The sequence below is a fragment of the Micromesistius poutassou genome (genome assembly GCF_964030765.1).
Source record: "Micromesistius poutassou genome assembly, chromosome: 7".
NCBI lineage: Eukaryota > Metazoa > Chordata > Actinopteri > Gadiformes > Gadidae > Micromesistius > Micromesistius poutassou.
In genome coordinates, this window is record NC_140277.1 from 17,451,802 (window position 1) to 17,477,377 (window position 25,576).

Sequence of the window (25,576 nt, forward strand, 5' to 3'; positions counted from 1 at the left end):
CACTAACCATTTAAAGACGTCTCCTACCTCCTCCCCACAGCAGGGGGAGCTGCGGGACTGATCGTTGTGTGCTATGCCACTAAATGGGAAGGAGAAGAAGAAGACAGCCACTGAACCACATGAGGAAGGAAATCGCACATAAACAGTGATGAAACTGGTTCAGTGAATGGAGAACTGCGTGCGTTTTTGTCTTTTGAATGTATTTGGTCCTTCCGATTGATACCACGTCAACATGTGCACGGTCGACGAAGATTACAATGGTCTGATGGAGAGCCCAGTGGCTGCCAGGTGACTAGATTATCTCTCATTTGAGTTTATATATATTATTAAATATAATCACTGTCTGACAGCGCGCGCGCGTGTGTGTGTGTGTGTGTGTGTGTGTGTGTGTGTGTGTGTGTGTGTGTGTGTGTGTGTGTGTGTGTGTGTGTGTGTGTGTGTGTGTGTGTGTGTGTGTGTGTGTGTGTGTGTGTGTGTGTGTGTGTGTGTGTGTGTGTGTGTGTGTTCAGCGCAACCAAAAAGTGTAGTAAGTGCAAGGAGACCACAGCAACGCTGGTCCTGAAGCCAGGAGAAAGCCTCTGCAGGTAGGATACATGAGACGTTATACTGCATCACACACACATGGATATCATGTTTACTTTATACTGAATCGCACACACACACACGGCTATCATGTATGTGTTTGGTCCAAATCATTCATGTCAAACTAAAATAAAGCGGGCCATACTGGTTTAGATCAAGACGGCAGATGGCCATAACTGTCCCAAAACCCAAAGCATCATGAGCCTTTTTGGTTTTATAATGGAAACGAGTGATTAGGAGGCGTTATATTGTTCTAATGTGAGGCAGCTGGAGCAGAGGGACACAACATGACTGATAGGAATGGCCCCTCTGAACTTCACATGAACTCTTCATGCGCTGCTTCTGGCCCAGAAAATACAATTCTAATTGACTTTTGAAAGTTTTCTGACAGCCAAAAATAATCCAATAACTGATAAGAATATACATACGTACTATAAAGAATGACAGTCTGTGACCCATTAAAATATACTGTGGGCAAACCAGCCGTCCCCAAAAGGTGTTCACAGCATTGTTCAGACATAGTCCTTGCAATGTCGAACTGTTGAACTTTCTGATCCTGATCTCAAATATGTCAGCCATTTTCAGAAGTTATGGAGAAATGTGTTCTATAGAAAGTTTTTACGTGCAGTCCAAATTTACCAAGAAGTTGCGAGTAAAGGCTATCTTGACAGCAGTTAAAATGTATTATCTCCCTATTTTTTTGCCCAAATACGTGCTCCACATTTCTGGCTTTTGATGATCTTAACCGTTAATCCAATATTTGCATGCTAAATTTTACCTTGTGAAAATATACAACATAAACAGAACCTAATCCTGTTATCTGAGTTTTCACGTGCCGTCTGGCTATATCAATCCCTTGTGAGCACCCAGCATTATAAAGTAAAACAAGGCTGATTACAAAGGCTTTTATTAAAACCAACTATGAAAGTACTCGGTTTCTAGCAGGCTTACAGGTAATCAGTTAGTAAATGGTCCTCATTTATATAGCGCTTTTATCCATAGCGCTTTACAGTGTTGACTGACATTCACCCATTCATGCACACATTCACACACAGACGGCGGAGTCAACCATGCAGGGCGACAACCAGCGGGTCAGGAGCAATTAGGGTGAGGCGTCTCGCTCAGGGACACCACGACACTCAGCTAGGAGGAGCCGGGGATCGAACCAGCAACCTTGCGGTTACCAGCCAACCCGCTCTACCTCCTGAGCTAATGCCCCCCCCATTTGACATCAAAAACAGCCTTTTCTCCAAGTAGTACTGTAGAAGAAGTGTGGGGAATAATCACAAACAGAATCTCACTATAGAGGAGAAAAGCTGAAGCAGTCATTGACTCCTGCCCGATCCCAACTGCATGTGCGGAAGCTTGCGCAAGGGCACATTCTGTCACTTTAAAAACGTGTTTACACTGCCAAATATACCCGTCTTATGCCCGCCTTTTTCCCAGCATGGTTCGTGCATTTACACTGACTGAGGTAATGTACTGGCTTGATTTCGCACCCCGATTTACCCTCTCTGACACTAGACATATTGTGGGGTTAATTTTCATGTAAATGCGATTATACTGCTTCGCAGTTCCAGGGCGGGACTTGGGTGGAGGTGTTGCTGTTTTGTCTCTATAACAGAGAAAACGCAGTAATATCGGCTTGAGGAGTTCTAACTGGAGAAACTGTGAAATCCGAAAACTGCTGACCATCATGGGAGAGAAGGTGATGCAGTCACATTTAACGAAGAGGGGGAAAGATGGCGCAATCTACGAGAAAGATGCAGAGGAACTTTTGTTACGAGGCTTTTGTCGGGATAAAAAAACATGTGGTCAGCAAAATAAAGAATATGTTGGCGTTTTTGCACTTGTAAATAGTAGCCTGCACTGAGATGTCTACTCTTCGTGTATGCGAGTGGCTTGAATAATAACAAAAAGACAACATTCCGAGAATGCAAATTATTCTAAAGAGTCTGTTCTCCGTGCGTAGCCTCGCCTACTCTAATGAAACAAGAAAGCCGGCTCCTTGACGAAGGCGGATTATACCCCCTCGGCTTTACACAGGCAAGACAGTGAAATTGCAGGCTGTGCCAAGCCACGGCTGTACTGGCTTGGCAGTGTAAAAATGCCTTAAGACTGCCGGTTATGTACTGCACAACTTGGCTCCATTGATGAATATTAGATTTGAATGCATTGTATTAGTCAGTTTTTTTATAACCATATAACAAGTTATGATTTTTTTTTTTTTCAGGGGCTGCTTTAAGGAACACTTTGTACACAAGTTTAGAGCGATGCTTGGCAAGAACAGGATCATCTTTCCTGGGGAAAAGGTAAGGTGCATGCGAGTGTTATGTAGAAGTTGAAGTAGTTCAAAATAATTAATATGATGTGTAGGCTAGATTGGAAAAACTAGGTTAAGTGTGAGTTAAAGCTTTTAAATACAGGATAAAATGTATCTATACAAATATTTTGAAGTTGGACATTGGAAATCACAATAATTATAATTTGTATAATGTTCAACATAATTGTCACCTTAAGCAAAGAAAGAATCAAAAACGTCTGGTAGGATTCAATGTCAAACCACTCTTAACTGGTGATGCATTATCTTGGGGATTTATTTCAAGGGTAACTCGCCATCAATGGTTTGATCAAACTGAATAAGCCTACACACAAACGTTAGAATTTACACGCATGCAATATATAGACTAGAAGGCTATGATCAAGGGAAAGTATTAATTATCTCAAAACATATCTTTTCCATTCAGAACAATATATCGACAAGAAATGGCAACGAATTTGATGACTTTTTTTATTATTGTAATACACTTCAGGGTTTCCCACAAAATACATTTTAGTAGTGGAGGAAGTACTTTTGAAATAGAGGCAAGAAGTAAGGCTGTACCCTAAAATTGTAATATTCCAATCATTCACAGTCTACCCACATTTTTTGCAAACCAATCGTCGTTATTAAAAATGATTAAACTATGCAGGCAAATTATTTAACTTGCTTGATAATGTAATGACTTGCGTCTAGTGGACTTCGCCTAAACCTACCTCTTCTAAAACCTCTATCTTTGCTCTACCTCACTTTATGGCTTGAAATATTGACCTAATACTCCTCAGATATTTTGCTTAGGTCCAAGAGTACTACACAGCTACCAAATGATTATGAATTTGGTGGTAATCACTCCAAAACAGAGTCCTGGTGATTTAAGATGTAAACAAAAATTGAACCTAACTCTCTGTACCAGTGGCAGTCATCGTTCTCAAACAGATTTTTCAACATATCATCAAATTGAACAATGTCTTTGGTCGAGGAACCTTTTGAATCTGTCTCCTGGACGGTTTGCTGGATGCAATTCTGTATGCGTTCTTGTGTGTGTACCGTCACCATTCTTTGGTTGCCAATGCTGTTAATTGAAAACACCTATGAACTACATCTCCCAAATAAATGTTGGGGTCGCCAGAAGCACCAATTCAGTGGAAAAAGTAGTAAGCTTAACTATACTGAGAATCAAGGGAATAAATGGTAGATCATTCAAATAACGGAATAAGAGGTTGGTCTTTCCAATATAAATTAATTTATAAATCGGGTGGCTTAAATCAAGCGATCTGATTGGTTCCTAACTGTTGTATAATGAGCATATACATAACAGCTATGATGTCCAATCAGTTTACAGAGTTCCGTATCACTCCGCGCCTAACTTGAACTGTTGTTTATTTATATATAAAAGCAATAGCAAAGTTCACTGAAGCCTAAAAATATGTTGATTGATGGAGAGGACGCTACAGTGTGTTGCATAGCAACCGCCGCCCACTTTGCAGGCAGCCAGGAGGGACTACATTTTTGTATTTGTTTGTATTTCTTTTCCGACTTTCTTGTTTTTTCAAAATTGAGGGTGTCTATGACTTTCATTTCGCCATACTCCCGTATCCGTTTTATAAAAGCAATAGATCACTTCAGTCAGTGAAATGTGCTCATTATACCACAGTTAACCACAGTTACCACAGTCAGTCGTGATCTATTGCTTAAATGAACCTGCCCCCGACATGAATGTCAAGTTTTAGTCTGGTCTTTCTTTTCTTGGCTAGTAGCAGAGAACATTATAGTGACTGTAGTAAACATTAACAATTATTATAAGACTGTCGATGTAAATGTTTGTGTTGATAGAATAATGTTAGAAATAAAACTATCCTTGTATCGCAATGATCGCATTACATTTTGAGGGACTACTTTCTCAGCAGCAGCGGAATTTTACTTTTCTCCTGTGTAGCAACCAATTCACTACAGCAGAAGGTAAACAGAGAAGCGCACTCCAGGTGATATCACTCCGCCACTGCTGTAGCCTGCTTCCAACTACAGGGATTATAAACTAAATACAATGCGATGCAAGGGTAGTTTTATTTCTAACATTATTCTATCAACACAGACATTTACATAGATAGTCTGGCGTTATAATTGATTTGCCTCGGGTGTACTGTGGAGTGGGTAAAACAGTTTTTATTGGCAGGCTAGCAATTCCCATCGACTTGCGCTAGCCTAGCACCAGCGATTTCTGCAACTAGAAGGACTGAATGAAACATGTTAAACGGTCTCCAATGATAAATAACACTGGCTCATTTGGAAATGTGGTCCAAAATTCCGAAGTACCCCTTTAACAAACTTTTTTATGTTCTTTTTTTTTCTAAAAAGTTTTTACTAAAGTTCAAGTCAAAAGAAAAGCATTGCGTACACATTCTGAAGGGGAGCTTGAAGAGATGCACAAATACTAAACCAGCAAACTGGGAAAGGAGATGTTATGTTTTCTGGGAGTGTCTTTTTTGTTGCAGGTCGGTTCTCCCTGGTACTATATGAGATATAACACTTATTTTTTTAGAAGAATTGACAACATGACTCAAATCAACTAAGTTTATTTACTTCTGACCATGGTCAAATGTATTTTCCTATCAACTGAGACTTGGGACTGTTGGCTCAGAGGGGGATTAGTTTAGCTTTAAGCATTACAAATGGATATTGGATAAACAATAGGACAGCGCTCTGGGACTTCTTTGTACTTTTTCATGTTTTACTCTTTGTCATTATTCTACCCTTCGGCGGTGCAGTTTCATTCCAACGTCTTAACATTTCATGACCTTCATTTCTAAGGTGCTTCTGGCTGTGTCTGGTGGTTCCTCATCCTGTGCGATGCTCAACCAAGTTCAGGAGGTATAATCACATGAATGTTCACCCGCTTTTATTCATATTAAACACTTGTTTCAGGTTATATGTTGATTCATTCTTATTGAATATAAGATTGCACGCAATGGTATCAAGAAAATTGATTTTGAATTGTGACGGTTTTGTTTTCCTTTTATGAATGATATTTCCGCAGGGACTGGGTCAAAATGCTCACAAGAAGCTGAGATTCAAGCCTGGAATTGTTTACATTGATGGTAATTTGGTGTAAATGATTGGTTGTCCTTGAATATGGTGCTGAAATGGTGTACCAGTTTATTGTGCTGTCTCTGTAAATGTGGACGTGTATTCTCTCCCAGAGGGCTGTCTGCTCGGCCAGTCGACAGAGGAGAGGCAGAAGACCATGGCACAAATCAACTCTTTGTTTAAAATGACCGGCTTTCCTCATCACATCATACCACTAGAAATGGTCAGTATTCCAAAAAATTCCCCTAAATTTGTTTTGTCATATTGACCATTTATACAATGATCATCTTGCATCTCCCATTCAAATCTGAATGGGAAAATGTGAGGAGAAAATTGTAAATTGCTTTTTAATGGGCACATGTCAGAAAAACACTATGAATGCAGTCCATTTATAATTTTCTGAATGCATGAATATCATGTTTTTGTTGAGTACGCCACTACAAGTGAGCACTACAGAATGCACCAGAAGAGCAGTTCTGTTTCATTCCTGCCTGACTGCCAGTGGCAGTACACAAAGTGGATATGTCTCCTCGTGCTCCCTGAGGTCGAGACCTTATCTAAACAAGGTCACTTGAGTGACGCGTAGGCTATATTAATCACGTGACAGCCTACGCCCGGCCTCTTTGATCTTCTCGCTGTTAACCTGGTGTTTTTCGCCCGTTAATAGCTCCATAGATCCGGTTACGGTTCTATATTTATAAGCATTAATTGCTTGCGATCGAAGAGAGGTATACGCTTTTCCTGTTTGGTGTTTGACATCCTGCCTGTGACTCTTGTAGGAGTGCAATTTATTGCCCTCTACGGCTGTTCAAACTATCCTACCTCTCTTCCTTCCGGTCTGGAGGTTTCTGAGCGTCCTTGCATTGTGCTGGCTCGCTCACCAGCTACACTGACTGTCTTAAACAGTTTGTTGTGTTAGCTGATTCCTCCAAACACTAGATATTACAGTCGTGCGCAGTCGTTAGCCCACAGCTCTTGCCTGTTTTTTTTCTAGTCTAACTTAAGTATTTAGATGCAGCTAGCTTGGAGACTACAGGATTCTTGGCTAGCTGCAGAGATATTGCTGGAGGTTCCGGATGTGTTCTGTGGCCGAGCCACAGTTCTCGCTTGGATTACCTGGCTACACACGCAAACCAGGTGAGCAGGCTAACAGCAGGCTGGGGAGCCTGACTGGCTAGCATTTGTTTGTCTGGTTGCGTTTGTGAAATTGATCTGCTAGAATTTCTGACGCGTCCTGTGGCCTTGTCACAGTTCTCGCCCAGATTCCCTGGTTGGCCACCTATTTTGATTTTAAACAATGTTGGCGTGTGCCTCTTTTGGAGCTCAGCTTCAAGTTGAGATGGCCATGAATTGTGCCCCAAGTGTCTGGGGGTGGGTCACCTTAGGGAAGCCCTGTCTGAGGTGAGGCCTCCTTTTTTGAGATGACCTTCCATCCCCAGGGGTCGTTTGTAGAAGCTCTGGTTCCCGCAAACAGCGGGAGACGCGCAGAGGCAGCCCACATGGAGAGCGCAGTAGTCCAGAACTCAAAAGGGTGAAGTTGAAGGGTCCCTCTCGCAAGGAGATGGAGGCGCTACGAACTGAGCTAGAACAACTTAAAGCGTTGGTGCGGCCTCCACCTACCTCACCTCTCTGAGGCGGCTCTCGTTCTTTGGACGGACTCCTGCAGCCCCATCTTTTGATATCCCACCCTCACCTGCCTTTTTGGAGGAGCTGAAACGCTGCTGGGTGGATCCAAGGACATCTGCCCACCAGGACAAGGATGCTAGGAGCCTGGCCTCCATGCGCAATGCAAGAGAGCATGGCCTGGTTCACGTGCCCCCTGTAGACCAGTGTATTGCCTCGCTGGTCCTCTCACCAGATGTAGCACTGAGGGACGATGTCCGCTGTCCCAGGCCACAGTGCCGGGTCACGGATAGTCTGCTCTCGAAGGCTTATGACACTGCTGCCCGCATGGCTCGTATTGGGAACAACCTCTCCGTGCTCCTCCTCGCTCAGGCTCAAATGTTGCAGCTAGAGCATGAAGGGAAAGAGCTGGGGGAAACAAACGATGCGACACTTCAGGCCTTTGGTCTGATGTCCGGGGAGCTTGGCTGCTTCCGTCTCCGAGCCTCCTCCAACTCTGGGTATGGCCATTGACAGGGATCGGTCACTCTTGACTGACCTCCACATTGGTGGCAGGCCAGTCGGGGTGCATTACTGGATGACAGTTTCTGCATTGTGCCAGGAGGCTACCTTTATTGCCTTCCTACCTGGGTTTTATCCCCCAACCATGAATCTGGCCATAGAACTGGGGGCATACCATCCTCCTCCGTTCAGTTCCCGGCTGGAGGGCCAATTTGCTGTGCCCAGTCCGAGCATTGCGGCCAGTGACGGACTGGGATCAAAAAACGGCCCTGGCATTTGCACTCACCAGCGACGCGTGCGTGTACGCGCACACAACTCGCAGATACAACTTTTCACACACGGAAAATAACCACACTTTTGATTGCCCCAGTGATGGGGAACTTAAACTTAAATGCATTAAACAACTGCACCAGAACATGGACATATCAATGCACAACCTCAATGCATAAAAAATGAATAGATCATCACAGCCAGCCTCCATAACAAAAACATAGTGGCTTGCTCGTCTCCGCAACCCTGTCTATCACGTCATCCGAATCCAAGTTCATAAGGACCTCTTTCTCTGTCGCCATGAGCGTTAGGGCCTCCAAATTATCCTGTGACAATCGGTGATTCTTGATTAATTTCAGAGTGGAAAAACTCTGTAGCACGCAGTCTAGGTCTGTGCGGCGGAGTCCTGGACAGCACCCTGCACATTCTCAAGGTTTTATCGCCTTAACGTGGCCTCTGGGTCCACGCTGGCGTCGGCTATCCTACTGCTACAGTTGACCAATAGGTGGGTGTTGTTCCTTGTGACACTGCTGGTTTAAGTCATCCACTTTGTGTACTGCCACTGGCAGTCAGGAAGGAATGAAACAGAACGTAAGTTACGAATGTATCTGTGGTTCTGTGAATTCCTGGATGTCACACCGGTCACTTGGAAATCTTTTCGGGGAGAGAAGATCCTGAGAAGCCGTAGGCTGTCTGATTTTATATAGCCTACACGTCACTCACGTGACCTTGTTTACACAAGGTCTCGACCTGCGTGGAGCGCGAGGAGACATATCCACTTTGTGTACTGCCACTGGCAGTCATCCAGGAATTCACAGAACCATAGTTACATTCGTAACTTGTGATGTTTTTTTTTTTTTATATCTATATAAAAAGCGAATGTGTCCATCATGATGTATCCTTTGATTTACTGCTGCTCCACTTGGCTCTCTACTCTAATGGAATACGTCCTGGTCTTCTTCAGGTTCTGAACCTTCCTCCTTCAGTATTGGAACCAGTGCATTTGGCAACAGACGACCCAGCCGGCAGCTATAAAGTGGCCGTCGATCACTTCATGCAGAGCAGTCCTGTGGTCTCTGTGGACCCCCGGGTGGAGCGGTCAGAGCTCCTGACCAATGGGGCACGTCCTCCGCTCATTGATGAGGCTCAAACTCAAACACTGCAGGAGTTGTTTTCCAGAGTGAAGACTCTTACAGCTAAAGAAGACTTGCTACACACATTAAGGTAACGGCTTAACAACTAATACCATTAATAACCATTTCATGTATTTCTTTTTGCTAAGACCCTAGGTTAATTGAATTGACATTATCCATGTCAACTAATTATCTAAATCCTCCATCGTTTTGGTTCAACCCCTCCCCTCTCACACAGTATGGGACGGTCGGGCACCATTAACATCCATTCTGTCCAAACCAGTGCAGATCCCATCGCCGTGTCTCTGTTCTGTCCAACACAGAGCTATGGAGGAAACTACCACACCGCGGTGGTTCATGTGTGCTTACTGCTGTTGGCCTCAACACCGATACAGCTATTAGTCCAGTCATTTGAGAAAAAGAGGTCAAACAAATTGCAACAGAAGCAAACTCATCTGATTTTGTATCCCCAATATGTCCAGAGTATGGAAGAAAACAAAGCCCAGAAGAATCCCATTAGGGGAAAGTTTTGAAAAAGACCCAAATATAGCCTATTCATATGCCTATTCATTCTTTTTCTCACGTGAATAGGGTAAACATTATAACCTTTAGATATCACCATGAAAATTGAGTTGATTACTTACATCAAGACAAACAAAAAATGTATTACAAGTTTTTTTAAATTGTTTGTTACTATGGGCAAACGGTGCATAATCTAATTATGTGCTAATTTGATCTAATTTGAAACAGATCTAAACATTGGGTATAGCCAGGTGAAAATGTCTTGTTGAATCTTGTTGACATATAACAGTAAAATACTTAATGTTAAGGTCTGAATGGAACCCATTTAGGCTACCCGTGAGCATTAATACATAGTCAGGAAGAAGTACTTTAAACCAGCCTTTATTAATTATTATGCAGCGATGGGGTTTGGGGCTAGGTACGTGGGACTGTTTCTGAGGGATGAGTCTGAGGGAAGAACAGGAGACAAGGTTAAGGAGAATGCAGAAGACAAAAGGTAGGTAAAATAAAAAGTTGCTGGATCAAACAATCTTTCTTACCTGACAGCTTAGTGACAGTTGATTGACAGTTGATTGGACCTTGAATGAATGACTTGAATGAATTTGTTTGCCTCTATGTACTGTAAGATGTCAAGAAGATTCTGCAAGACAATTTAACCTGTCTATACCCAATGTTTAGATCTGTTGTGGTATATATGCAAATGAGCACATATGTAATTTGATTATGCAACGTATGCCCATGTTAACAAACAATTTCAAAAAACTTGTAATTTTTACCCTACTCACATTCATTATATTCACAAAATAATGAATAGGCTATATTTTGGTCTTTTTCAAACCTTTCCCCTAATGGGATACTTTGGTTGTTTTTTTTCACTACTCAGGAAATATTGAGGATACAAAATCAGTTGAGTTTGCTTCTATTGCAATTTGTTCTAGGTTGACCCCCATTTTGGCTGGACTAAAATGACTGGACTATATGCTAAGCATAGCTCTATCTGCTAAGCACTTGGTTGGAATGGATTTAAATAGGTCACAAACTGCCTAACTTTGGAACATAAGTACACAGCGATAGGGGATGAGTTGAACAAAAATATTTGAAGATTTAAAACGTTGACAAAGACGATGGTTACCGAGGGTCTTGGTAAACGACCGAATCCTTCAATGAATAGTTAATCTGAAATTGCCATCTTATTGGCAATCATTTTTTGGCTTTTAATTAAAAATTGTGGCTTTTTAATTAAAAATTAATTATTCATATATATATAATTTTTTTTTTTTTTACTATGACTGCAGTCTTCAACAGTACTTTCTCTTCCTTGTATCCATTTCCTAGACGGCACCTGCTTGTCTCAACGGCTCGTGCTGAAGGTTACAGCAAACTGATGTTGGGAGAAAACTGTACCAGACTGGCAGTCAAACTCTTGGCTAACATAGCCCTCGGACGAGGAGCACAGCTGGCTGTGGACACGGTAAGGGGAGGAAATACCAACTTCATTATTCACCCCACTTTGAGTTGTTAGCCAAACAACCTACTTTTTGTATTGAATGTCTGTTTATAACGCTGCTAAACTAATACAAATAAAATCGGCGATGCATTTGACGGTTGGCTTGTTGTGTTGTACAGGCTTTCTGTGATCCTAGATATGGGGACATCGTCGCAGTCAAACCGATGAGGGACTACACTGCAAAAGAGATTTCTTTGTACAACTACATGTGGAATGTGCCCTATGTCTTCATACCCAGCTTAGAAACAAAGGTGAGATTGCAAAAAATATTTAAAGCTATCTCAAGGAATGAAATACATTTTTGTTGAAAGCATTTCTTTTTGCATTTCACAGTCCACATTTCTAGACATAAACAACAGATACTCCTCTTTTTAGACAGGCTATTGGGAAGCACTTTGTTTTTTCTGTTTTTGCGTTTGCTGTTTTATTTTAATATATTGTTGAAAAGCACTCGTGCCTTGTGCCAGTGAAAGGTACTGTATAAATAAATGTAACTTACTCCTTACAGACCGCGGACAAGTCAAGCATCCAGCGACTTACAGAAAGCTTTGTTGTGAAACTCCAGGTTGACTTTCCTTCCACAGTCAGCACCATTTACAGGCAAGTATGGGGGAACAGCTCAGGGAATAAGCTCCTTAACCTTACTTGATTTTGGTAAAAAATAGTAATAGTTGAGTAAACTTTAAACGCTTGAGAAAGAAAGTACATAAGCTACTCCGGGAATGTAGGTCCATTGATGATGTTTTTATCATCCTCACTAAGAGATGTTGCCAGAAGCGGCATACGAATGCTACAGTATGGTGTAGTGATCCCTTATAGAACCAATTCGACTTAAGTCATTCCTTCATTTCTTCTACATTCAAACACCAGTGGTTTAAACACAAAGAAATTATGCCACATGCTGACCCAACCCCTGATACTAACCTTTAATCTCAAGTAAAGTATATACTGTAGATATAGATCAAATGAATTTCTAATGACTTCTCAATATGATGTCTATTAAAACGTAGAAGGAAAACAACGTGAAGGATCGGAAAGGTTCATAAGAATAAGACTGATTAAGTTTGTCTAAAAGTGCTATGGTTTGAATTGAGGGGAATCTAGTTCTGCGTGCATGATTGCGCTCCGTCCTGGCAGTGGACGGAACAGAGCATCAGAACCTGCATCAGAGCAGGTTAAGCTTCTCTAACAAATAGTTGAACTCCACGGTGAGTGGGGCGATGTGGGCAGCTCGGCTGGGCAGCGGATGATTTGGATGTCCACGTCCGAGAGAGGGTTAAGCTTCTAGGACTCTTAGGCCATGGTGTGTGGCGCATTTCATTAAAACATGGCTCATTAGACACACTCATTCACAGTAATGAGGCAATGATAACAGGATCCTTACTTTCTTGGGATTATACACTTAAATATTTTCTTCAATATCTGCCCGGTTTATTCTGCTAGATGCCTGGATTATTATTTATGCTTTTTGAATTTCGACTGTAGGACGGGTGAGAAGCTTCAAACTGCCAGTGTCACTGACGACACGGACAGGGCCCCCCTGAAGTGCCTCCTCTGTATGTGCACCTTGGATACGGCTCTGGGTGAGTACTTCACTGGATGATGAAAAGCGCTCAAATGGCCCACAGTAAAGGTTGTTTTTGACAATTCTGTGTTTCTCTTCAGGCGTTTAAATTTTGTATTTATATTTCTTTATATAATTTGTTGTTTCTATTGTGTAAAATGAGAACTGGATGGTTACTGGTTTGTAAAATAAGTTGGCGTTATGCGACGACCTCCCTTCTGGGTGAGGGCTGCGTGGCTCTGCAGTACAGACAGGTCTGTAGCATCCAGTATGAATCATCATGAAGGCACTGCTTCAAGTCCATTGATTTGACATTAGACCTGGTAAAGATGTGCTTGGTCTTAGCCCCTTGGCGTGGGCAGGTTGTCACGATGGTCCCCTCCCCTGTCGGGTGGGGGGCCCTTTGAGGACGTTGGCGAGCAGCTCGGGGCCGAGCACATACTGTACGTGTGTTGGAGCAACGGGCGGTCCAGCTACCTCGTCGTCATTTTTTTGCCAGAGCATGTGTTAATAAGGCCAGACAACAAGATGTGTGTGGTCCGTCAGGTTAATCAGAGATGCACAAGCTCCAGGCAGAGTCTGCAGGTTTCACAACGTGTGCTGGTATGGGCCTTTATGCATCTGCCTATTCTGAGGGTAATGCACCTTCCAGGCTTATTCAACAGCGTAGCGGACTTCCTGTCACATCAAACTGGATTCCAAAGGTAGTAGTGAGGATCTGGTACGGAAATAGGCCGGGCAGGGGTTGACCTGTTCCACTGCATCGGTCCCTTTACTTCTCACTGATGGAACATAAAGTCCACTGCGATGCGCTGGCTCGTTGCCCAGCAGCTGCCTTAATGCCTTCACCCCGGTGGTCCCGTCGCTCCTGCCCCTACTCCACAGGGGGCTGGGGGCCAACCACCGACTGCCGTTAGTAGCCGACAAATGGCCTGGGAGAAGGTGGTTTCTCCATTACTCCAGCCTTCTGGACGGGAGACCACGGCATCTCCGTGGCAGATCTGGACTCCTAGCTGGATGGCAGTGTCTGAACCCCCAGGCGGTGACCGCTCTGGGTGGGGCTCATAAAGGGCTGGAGCCAGAGTTTAGCTGCCAGTGACCAGCATTAGTTAAGACCACACGCCACACTAGAGCACCCTCCACGAAGGCTCAAGGCCGTTGTACCATGCTAGTGTTGGCGAGTGTTGACAATTGTGGCCGGTCTCTACAATGAAGGTGTATCTGTCCGCCATCTCAGCCAGCCATATGGAGATCGATAATGAGACAATACGTCTCACAGCATTGTTAGTTGCTGTGAGATCAACCCACGGTTGGGAATAGAGGAAACTCTTTGGACTAGCTTAGTTAGTTTGCAAGTCCCGGGACTTCCCCGAGCCCTTATCAGGTATCACTCCCCTGGAGTGTGGCAACCTCTTAGGCCGAGAGCTCCGGGCCTCAGTGACGTGGTCATTGGCATGTACATTGCCATGTACATTTGCCCGCTTCTGCAGGTTAAGAGTTGCTTCATGTAATTATGTAGCAACCGCTGTTTTATCCGCTCCACCACATAGCTCTTAAGGCTGTCTTCCTCGTGGCATTGTTGGTCTAAGTCCTCAAGGTGCTGATGAAGAATGAATGACCGCCAAAATTCACCTAATTATTAACCTTTTGCAATTTCCATTGCGTCTCTTCATTTGACTTTGTAGGAGAGACCTCAGCTTTCCAGGCCACACTTATCTCTGAGCAGCTTTCCAATGTGGGGACAACTCCGATGCAGGGTATGTGTATGTGTATGTGTATGTGTATGTGTATGTGTATGTGTATGTGTATGTGTGTGTGTGTGTGTGTGTGTGTGTGTGTGTGTGTGTGTGTGTGTGTGTGTGTGTGTGTGAGTGTGTGTGTGTGTGTGTAAACAAACTTTGATTGTTTTAATTCCAGCTCACCTAAGACCCGAACCACAAACAAAATGCTGCTCTCCTTGTGGTCAGCAAGATGGAAAAGAGCGATGTGAAGCACAGGCAGTTTGCTGCTCTCAGAAGTAAGAAATATTGTGTCTTACTTACGTACTTAGGAAATGTTTTGAAATTTGTATATATATATTTTTTTGTTGGACATCAACACTTAAAATCAGTGTAGTTAGTTTGCTAATGCCCATTAAGTGTCAATGAGCCACCATCTTCCCTCCTCTGCCAGGAAGCTCTTTCCCCTGCATAAGGTCTGCATTGTATTTGTTTATTGTTCCAGGGGTGGAGATTCTATGAAACTTGAAAGCTTACTGTGTTATAGTTGTCAACAGACTGTCAAAGACATGGTGAGTGAATAGTATGTTTCTATTATCCATTATTATAATTAGATTTTATTGTCGCATCATATATTTCCATTTTATTTTTTTTTTTTTCTTCCTAGACATCAGTGGAGTTTCTTCCTCAATACATAATGTCTGAAGCCCAGAGGAGGAATAGAAGGTGAGAACGATTTTTATTCCTTGAGGGGTTGTAAGATCCTTCTTGATCGTACTTAACTGACCGTTAGGGGTCTCTCAATCAAAACCATTACCAAATACGAGGTTTCATGACGTTGTGAAGTGGGATCATGGTTGTTGCCACCAAGTTAATGTATTGGAGTTATTTTCATGTTAATTTAGTCACGTTTATTCACCTTATGTTATTTCATTCTAATGAAATTGCTGCAAGTAACCTAATGTTAACCTGCTTACTTATCATGATTAGATGAGTCAGTTATATATTCAAGACATATTCACTGTCTGTGTGCATTACAGTGCTTTGACATGGGCCACTAAGGACTTGATCACCAGTATGAGTGTGTGTGTGTGTAGCGGTGTATACCTGCCCAGGAAATGGGCACTCCTCGCTATAGAGCCACTCTTTGTAATTCCTCTGTTGGGTAAAAATATTGACCAAAGTTCCCTTACCTGACCACTCACCCAACTAAAATGCAATTGACAGTAACAGTAAAAAGCATTGTAAAAAAACTGCCTTGCCAATGGAACTCTAGTTTGGGTCTAATGCACATGTACTGTTTATAATACAGATCAAAGTGAGTTTCCATATTTGTTAATTGGTGGAAACGATCAGACTTTTTTCACACAAATAAGCGCCCACAAAACAAGAACACGACTCCTCATTGAGGTTTAGACTGTGTATTACATTCATCCATTAGTTTTTTGGGTAGGCCTAACACTGATCTGTGAACTCTGGATTTAGTCTATTAATGAATGAGGTCGCACAGCTCTACAATGAAATACGATTTTACCGTTTCTAAATAATACAAAAAATAGGCAATGTATGTGAAACTATTGATCACGTCTGGCTTCTGAAATATGAAAAAATATGAATGGACAAATTACCACAAATTTATTAAGAGTAAAGTCTATGTGTGGGAAACACTGCATTAGCTTGGTGGCATGAACCAATTCTCAGAGTATGAGTATGTAATCTCCTAAAACAAAAAGCATGACGCCGTTGACATGGCAAATGTAGCCGAAGAATCGTGAATGAAAGTTTAGCTGTTTATCTTAGAATATTAGGTGCTTGCTAAGATGCCTTCTTAATACATACGCTGGCGGGGGCGCTGCACTTAGGCTTCTGTTCACATTATTGACTGAAGTTAATAAGTTAGACAGACGGATCATTGCATTCTCCCTCAACCCAAAGTCCCCACACCGTGCGTTTCAGTTAAAACGGTAACATTAACTTACCTTGCATTGGCTATACAGTTGTGGGTGATGGTCACAGAGACGAGTCATGAGATTTGTTGTATTGCTGCCTTTAGCATAAACTTTTTTCCTGCACGTTCTGACAGACAGGATAACTGTCCCTCGGCATTCTTATAATACCCAAAATATGCCCACACTTCAGACTTAGTCCTCTTAGAGGGCTGATGGATGTGCTGAGCGCTGTCGTCTCCTCCTTCCGCCAATGATTCCAAATTCAAGAAATTTTAAACGTAAATAATTATGTTGTAGGCTACACAGTGCGCTTGCGCGGCAACTTCAGGAGACTCGGATGGAGCGCTGGGAAGGATTAAACACTTCCACAGCGCGGGCGCGGTAAACTACAGAGATAATAATTTTATTTAAATGAAAACAGTAATTATTATTGTCAACATTATCAGGGTTTACCGTTACACTGGTCACCGTTAACATCCCTACTACCTACAATGAGTTGTTCCCCGTACGTGATGCTTCTGTGACTGCAAGTATGTTAATTTCTGTGTATGTTTGTAATACTGTTTTGTACGTTTCTTATCTCTCTGTTGCTTTCGTTTTTTCCTTTTGTAGATCTCAGATTAGACAGGAGATCAGCGAGTTCCTGCTGACTGAAGACGGCGACTCCCCAAGCATCAAAGCAGAGTCTTAATCCCTGGAGTGGCATACATGTGAACAAGCCACAAAACAAAATGTTTTTGTCACTTCTAAATTGTCATTCAGTATACATTTTGAAATGACTGATCTCCCTATGTATTGCCATCCTATTAAGATTAAGGCTTGTATCGATTTTTGTTTCTTTGCAAACAATAAAGCTTATATTTTCACTCACTATTGTGTCTAAAGGCATTAAAACACGTATAATCTAAAAATGATGCAGCATGTCAGGGACAGTTGGATAACCACCTTTTGAGGGCTGTTGGTTCTTCAGTTAGATCGAGGGGTTCAGCCATCTCCGAGGGGAACGGGCCCTAACCCTAACCCCGTCTTAATTCAGTCCAATGCTCTGAGAATGGAAGAGACCAACTGAACCACACTGTTGTTTCAGGGAGCCAGTGTACACAGCAGAAACAAATGGAAGATTTGCTTACTGAGCTGTCCACGCAATGCTCTGCTACATTTCACGCTCCAAAGGGATTAGTCTATTCTACCCCAGGTCAAAGTAAGGAAAGAAAATACAATTGCTGTAACAAACGGTCACACTAGAACATCCAAAGCTAAGGCCCAAAAAGAATACAGCAATGCCAACAGAATAGTGAAGAAAAGCATCAAGTTTGACAAGCTGAACTTCATCAACAAACTAGCGGTGGAGGCGGAAGAAGCAGGAAGAAACGGAAACATGAATCAGCTATATGACACCACCAGAAGGCTGAATGGTGCTAAATGGTGTGCATGTTTACATAGTTTACTCCATTTAGACTTCAAATCCCTTCACTTGATTTAAGCCATTCAACATTTCTTTACGTCTTAAACTATGTGGCTTTACAAAAACATATTTTCAATCTCATTTTGCACTACAGCACACATCGCATTTTCTGCAGGAAATGCATTTTCTAGTTTAAACTAGTCTTTTCAAAATCATTTCCGTCTTCCTTTTACTTTATTGATGCATCAACACTTCAAAAGAACGTTAAAGCGTTAATTTATTTGTCATGATTATCTTGTACAACTAAATGTTCTGTTCATTTAATTTCATTAAAGGTGATATACCACCAGGTGTGAGTGTGATTACACTCGATGCGTACTGGATACATCAGTCTACCAGCCTACCCAGTGGACTGTAGCAAATGTTGCTCATCTATCCGTCATACATCTAGGTGAACTAGATCACACTTGTGATGTCAGAAGAGGCTGATTTTCAAAACGGCTTGTAACGGCTAATCACACTCAAACCTGGTGGTATAATATGTCACCTTTAAGTTTCTCATTACTGTCTGAAGGCCCGGTCAGACCAGATCACCTGTACCTTTGTTTTCTTCCACCGAGCGTCATAAACTGGACGACACAAACAGCCGTGGCTTCTGAGTTGAGCCGCATAACAATATTCTATCAGATTAGGTTAGGACATTGCTTTACCCAATCTACCAACGTTTGAGGTAGATTAGATTCTGTCCAATCACATGGCTGAATGAGTGCTGCAGGACGACTGTCCTTCCACGCATGCTGGTTCTGTTCATTTAATTTTAACATGTAGTATTTATTCGATCCATTGTACTTTTTACTTGGAAAAGTATTGCTGGTTATTAATTAGCTGTTAACTTTTCAGATTTTAAAAGCAGTAAAAGCAATACCAGTTCCAGTCATAACAATGTTTAGAGGGCTTTCCACTGAAAAATATAAAAGTATCTGAATCGTTGTCTGGTATCCATATCTATACAAGATATCTACTGCAATCCATTTAGCCACTTTGCTGATGGTTCTTCTAACCAGAACAATTAGAATATATCTTCTATATCTTCATCTTCTTCATATCTTTCTTAAACATAACCAACCTGACAAATGTTCCATTTCATTTATTTTCATTGTTTTCACTTCATAAAGTCCTCCTTTCAGGGGTATTAACATTATTATTTTAACGATAAAATCACTGTTCTCATTTTGAAATGTTCACAGCTAGTCTATCATGCATTTATTTATTGTCCCCTTTTTCATTGTATTTCTGAATACAAAAAATAGAAAACTCATCAAAAACATGCTATCCACAAGAATCCACAAGAATCCAAATGATGGTTGCAAGAGGGCATCTGGGACATCATTTATATGTCCTGTCATGTCTGCTTACATTCTGTTGTAAATGCACTGCATTTTTTTTTAATTTCATTTTACTGTTTCATAAATACTTCTTTAAATTAAAGGGTCAGTTTCTTCTTCGACCCCTGACTTGCATGTCTCTGGTCCATTTGATCATGGTCTCCGGGGAGCGGTACAGGAAGATGAGTTTGGAGTAGAGCTCTTCCTCCAGCTCCAGTTCTCCTGTCTCACGGACCTGGACATAAAGACAACCGACCATTAAAGTGGTGATATCACGCTTTTTAGACTTTTCCCTTTGGCTTTAGACTGTTATATGACGTTTGTATACATGTTTTTCGTCCGCTAAGCTAGGAAAATCTAAGTCGGAGCAAGGGTCTTTGTGCCCACCGAGAACGCCCCTCAATAAATGCATGAAACAGCTTGTTTGCACTCAAACTTTACTTCCGTAATAGTGTGACGTCAGACTGTGAAGTGGGCGATGCTGAAGTGCAGTAGAAGATGCTGAAATTGGTTTTGCAGAAATGAACAGTGAGGAGAATAAGGGGTATTTATTATTCATGTTCTGTCCTAATCCAAATTCAAGTATTAACCCTAAAATCTTCAGGGGATCTTTAACATAAGATCTAGGGTTGGCTCACATTTGGATGGGGATTTCAGCTTACCTCAGTATTTAGCAGTTCAATGCAATACTGAATACAAGTTCAATATAATACAAGTTCAATACTACAGTGTGTTGTAGTGCGTGTCTTGTGTGGTCTTATGTGCGCACACACTCACCAGGAAAATGTCAGTGCACAGCTTTAGGATGCGATCCACACAGGGAAGTTCCTCAAACATGATGGAGTGGGAGATCTCACTGAAGAACCCGCGGACAAACTTCCCTATCACCAGGACCACCGACACATACAGACCCATGATTCTGCAAGGAACGGAGCGGTTTGAATAGAGGAGCAGAGACATAATGTACTGTTCCTCAATACATGGCACAGCCCCTGTGTGGTTAGGGAGTATGTCTGTTGTGCGACCTGTATACATTTGATCCTTACCCGTATCCAGCAAGGAAACCCAAGCTCGGCGGACTGACTTTGTCATTAAATATGACCATGGGCAACACGCGACAGCTGCCTGTGGAAGGTTTACAGTCGTCTATGGCGATGTCCCACCACTCCTGGGTCCCACTGCGGTTTAAGGACCTGTCGCTCATGAGGGACAGAGTCACATTCTGGTACCCATCCTCATCCCCTGAAAAGAAAATCAATAATTACATTTATGAAAAGCACTGCAGCAGATGAATGATCATTCATGATCCAAAGTCAATGAGATGCACATACTTATTAACCGACATAAAGAGTGAGTGTGTCCCATATTGAATGTATACATAACAACTTATCTTATCTGAATAGTAGGAAATCGACCTATAAAGCGAGTAATCTGTATGTGTACGTGTGTAGGTATGTATGTCCTTATCTGTAGATCTGTTCGTCTGCACGTGTACGGACTACTGCACACTTGGCGTGTTTACTGCTGGGGACCGAGGAAGGGTAATGTCGACTTATATGGATGTTCAATATGAATAAAATGTGAATGAACAAAACCAACAGCCAGCTGCACGGCAGTGGGGGCGGAGCTTCAGGGCTCTGGACAGATGACACTAAACAGGCCCACACAAGCCCCGGCTCACTGTCTGCACCTCAGTATGGGACTGTACTGTACTGCTGCATACAGTGCTCTAATATTACTCTGACTTTAATGAGCGTAGTTTCTGTTTGTCCGCAAGTCCTTCAGTTTTCTCAACAAGCGTTAATGGACTCCACAGGGTCGAGTGTGAAGGTGTTTGAATGAGCAGCTCTCAAGAAAGCTGCCAGCAGCGACACGGGAGGCCAGGAACCCGGCCCATTCCGGACAGGCACGCTTTGAACGGGCACTGCACTAGGACATTTAAAGTGAACGCTTTCAGCCAAAGCGACTTACAAGTTGAGACCAACTTGGGCCAATGAATGCGTTCAATTATTCTGCTGCATGTTTGTTCCTGTGATGCAAACAGGAACACGAGATGTTAAGGTGGACTCTGACCTTCGTAGAGCTGGGTGACCGGCTTGGCCTCTGCGCCGTTCGGGGCCCGGATGTAGTTGGGGAACATGTGAGGAACTCGCCTGGAAAGGTTTAAGTTGACAGGTAATCAGACACAGAATTCAGAAATGAAATGCAACCCTGAAATATGTGAGCCTGGGAAGCAGACAAATCTCACGTTTAATTATTTATTCTCATGTTTAATTTGCTCTGCAGATAAGCTCTGGCTCCCCTCCCATACAATAGTGCAGTGTCCTCTGTTTTGATTGATGATCTGAAATACCGCCCAGAGGCCTTTTGGTCTAACCCGTTAACCACACCCATTGGAAATCAAAAGATTAATGGAAAGGTTCTGGACTCATTTCAGTGTGCAATTCATCTGCCAATGCCAGGCTATAAAAGATATGCTGAAACATTTAACCCAATGATGGATTCCCAGAAGAGAAAGATTCAAACAAAGATGTCAAGTCTTGATTTACTGTGTAAGCTAAGAAATGTGTTTTTTTTGTGCCGTTTTTGCTTTCTAAGCATGTTATACTAACATGTTTGCATGCACATACATACACATTTCTGCCAACATGACCTACACAGGCTCAGTGCGGTTCCCAACCAGTAGGGAAGCCAGGTCTGCTCTGACTGGGTTTCCTGGTTCCAGGTTTATGGAGTGTTTGTCAAATGAGTGTTCGACAGTCCCACCTTTACCCAAGTCTCTGTAGGAGGGAGATACACAGAGATCAGGTGTTAAGTCTCTTCATTGAACACACATATTTTAAAGTGACTTCCAATTTGGGCAAATTAATAATGTTAATTATATACTTTTTGTTCATTTTTGTTCACTTATTTCGCCGAATGCACCCTGCCCCCCTGGTGACTCAAACCCCCCGGTCACTCAACCCTGGGTTTGGTCACAATGTTCAATACCGACATTTATATTTCCATTCATGGCGTTTAGCAGATGCTTTTATCAAAAGCGACTTACAACAATATATCGCTGTCGGTGCAGTAAGGATGATCACAGAAACAAGCGGCAAGCACAACCCATTCCCCGTATACAACAAAGATAGCTAGGATAAGATGCTACACAACTAAGTACGCTTATTAACATTCTTGAAAGTTATTTGAAGCCATGGTCGTTATGTAAGGTGTATGGAAGAAGACACTGTATGTGGCTACTTTAACCTATGTCCGTTGGTATTGTAATAGTATCAATTATATTACTGTTGTGGTCTGGTTTGTTGCACAAACAGCTGCTGCTATTGCTGCGCTACTCGTTGATTTGCAGCGTTGTTTACCTCTGGAAGTTCCACGCCAGCCGCAGCGTTAGGTCACCGGGACTCCCCAGCAGCTCCTTGACCACCTCCTGTCGGCTGGGGGGGCTGATGCGCCACACCGACCCCGAGCTCCCCTCGATCCGGGCCGTCACGATGTCCTCAGCACTGTAGAACGTTATGAACTGCATGGCCACCTGCAAAACCACACCGGGTTCAAACGTGGATCGGAGATTTCAGTGACTACATATTTGTTCAATCTAACTGCCAGAAGAAAGGGAACCGTACAAAGTTCACTACCGTGCAACCGTGAGACGGACGGCAGACAGCAATCTACAGCATGGATACTTACAGCATTGTCTCCAAAAAGTGTTGTAAGTCTGTCGTAGTCTGCCTCATGGAAGGGCTGGATCGACTGCTGCTGGGCGCTCATAGTGAACAGGGGCTAGAACACACAAGATCCACCCTCAGAAGGAGACACGTAGGTACAGGGTGATGGACGGAGTTAATTATCGGGGAGGGGAGACCTTCACTCACATCACACACTTTAAATGCAAAGAAATCCCATGGATCAAACATTGTCTTCAGTCATCTATGCATGTACTATACCAATTAGCTCTGGGATGTCATGGTCCTAACTATTTGATTTCACTTTACAGATCTCAACCACGCCAATTAAGATTCTTGAAAGTTATTTGAAGCCATGGTCGTTATGTAAGGTGTATGGAAGAAGACACTGTATGTGGCTACTTTAACCTATGTCCGTTGGTATTGTAATAGTATCAATTCTATTACTGTTGTGGTCTGGTTTGTTGCACAAAGTTAACACCCTTCAGATGTGTGTGATGTTAAGCCACAAAATAATCATTCAGACATCGGCCACGTCAGCCTCCGATATCAACGGTCCAGATTCATTACAGATATGGGTTGAAGAAAAGAACCGTCATACTTTTAATCATTACCTCGTAACCCCCAAGCTTCACTGTCACAGTGACATCGATGGGATGGTTGACCACACCCACCACAGATCTGACCAATGAGATGAAGAGAAGTGGGAACCAAATAATGCATATCAGGAAGAAAATGATCAGTCCGCCCATTCCGTATTTCACTATCTTCTTCTTCTTCTGCCCTTTAGGCTGGGGGTATTTCTGACAAAAAAAAAGAAAAAACATGTTCAAACACACAAACAACATGCACGTCAACAAGCAAACACAAACGAGGAGCAATACAAACATTCACTCCAGGCCCGGAGCCACATAAGGGCCAACGTGGGCCAGTGCCACTATGATTGACAGCTGGCACACCCAGCAGTGCCCGGCATTAACTTGAAATCCTAACGAAAAAAAAATAGCCCACATTATATTGTCATACAGAATTGTATGAGATACATCTTATTTCAATCAAGTAGCATTATGTTACAAATATTTACAGAAATGCTCTTTTTGTTCATTTTTAATATTCTGCGCTTAATTTTGATTGGTTGAAGCTATGTAGGCGGCTGCAGTGTGCGTCCACAATTTCCAGCGATTCTTGTTAAGTTGCGTTCACAACAAAAAATGATTTGGTGGCTTGTTCGCGTCGTCGCCTGAGTTTGAGAGAGGCTAGTGGAGTGGAGGGAGTGGAGCTGAGCTCTGTGGGTGTCTGGGAGTCCGCTCCGGCAACAATCCCTTTCTCCTCCACGTCGCGGTTCAATCTGGACTCCAGGGAGTCAAAGCCAAAGTTCCTTTCCCCCAAATCCTTCTTAACCATGCATGCATGCATGTTGTGCCTTAAATTCCCCCCGGGGATGAATATCGTCTGATCTGTGAAGATATCACGTGTTTTGCTGTAATTGCTGTACTGCCTGTATCGGAATCAAAAAAATCTCATGTAAAAAAAATAGTGGGCCATCCTACTTCGCAAAAGTCCACCCTGTTGAAAAAACCTGGCTACACTACTGATTCACTTTCTCGAGATTGGAGGGATAAATAGTGTATGTAGTAAACATTTACCTTCCATACATTATATTTGTTGCTTTGGTGTGTTTTCTGTGTGCGCCTGGTGTAGACCTTATTAATGTATGTTCACTCCACAATTGTGTGGCTGTGTTATGGTGTGTGTAATCATGAGTGTATAAGGTATTTTCTCTAGCTGTTAGTTAAAGGAAAACTCATGGATGTTTAAACCTGGACTCTATTTTCCGATCATATCGGCTCCAAGGGTCGAATGCTGACAACAATTCTTGAAATGTATCCAGTATTGTGCGAGAAAACTGTGGTCGTAATCCGGAAAAAACTGGCTGCAATGTAATCCTTTGGGGCAATATCGACTTCTTTACCTTTCGCTTGATCCCGGTTGTTATTGTTAGAATATAATCTGAGCTTGTCAGTGGTGCAAATGCGCTTCAGAGGATTCATCACAGCCCGTTGTCTTGGATTACGGCGGCAGCGTTCTTGCTCAATACTGGACCAGTCTCAGTTTGTTTTGTCTGCAGTGCCTTAAACCCCAAATTATCGGAAAAATAGGGTCCAGTTGGAAAAACTGCACAGAAGTTTTCCTTCAAGCGACTCAATTACCCGTTTGTGTTTATTGGCATTATGTGATATTGTTAGTACTTTAAAATGTTGGTTGTTGCATTTGGATAGTAACTACTTGAACTTTTTAGTTTGTCTTGCAGAAAACATTTGTCCTTC

General features: G+C 42.5%; 2 protein-coding genes across 2 annotated transcripts in view; one reads left to right on the forward strand and one right to left on the reverse strand.

Moving 5' to 3' along the window:
* The first annotated feature begins 132 nt into the window (after positions 1-132).
* On the forward strand, positions 133-17,621 carry ctu2 (cytosolic thiouridylase subunit 2 homolog (S. pombe)). Its single transcript, XM_084470292.1, has 16 exons — positions 133-288; positions 510-584; positions 2,816-2,894; positions 5,711-5,770; positions 5,937-5,997; positions 6,100-6,209; positions 9,345-9,604; positions 11,371-11,506; positions 11,662-11,793; positions 12,051-12,142; positions 13,028-13,125; positions 14,792-14,863; positions 15,024-15,123; positions 15,330-15,396; positions 15,492-15,550; positions 17,386-17,621. Exons 1-16 carry the CDS (start codon positions 233-235, stop codon positions 17,462-17,464), a joined length of 1,536 nt encoding a protein of 511 aa, XP_084326418.1. The 5' UTR covers positions 133-232; the 3' UTR covers positions 17,465-17,621.
* Positions 17,622-19,180: 1,559 nt separating this feature from the next.
* Positions 19,181-25,576, reverse strand: part of piezo1 (piezo type mechanosensitive ion channel component 1 (Er blood group)) — a 57,760-nt gene continuing 51,364 nt past the window's right edge. Inside the window, exons 47-54 of the mRNA XM_084470526.1 lie at positions 23,864-24,052; positions 23,254-23,346; positions 22,926-23,098; positions 22,221-22,343; positions 21,637-21,716; positions 20,610-20,805; positions 20,341-20,482; positions 19,181-19,798 (exon numbers count right to left, since the gene is read on the reverse strand). Coding sequence (XP_084326652.1) covers positions 19,670-19,798; positions 20,341-20,482; positions 20,610-20,805; positions 21,637-21,716; positions 22,221-22,343; positions 22,926-23,098; positions 23,254-23,346; positions 23,864-24,052 — 1,125 coding nt within the window. The 3' untranslated portion in view covers positions 19,181-19,669. The remainder of the gene's footprint in view (positions 19,799-20,340; positions 20,483-20,609; positions 20,806-21,636; positions 21,717-22,220; positions 22,344-22,925; positions 23,099-23,253; positions 23,347-23,863; positions 24,053-25,576) is intronic.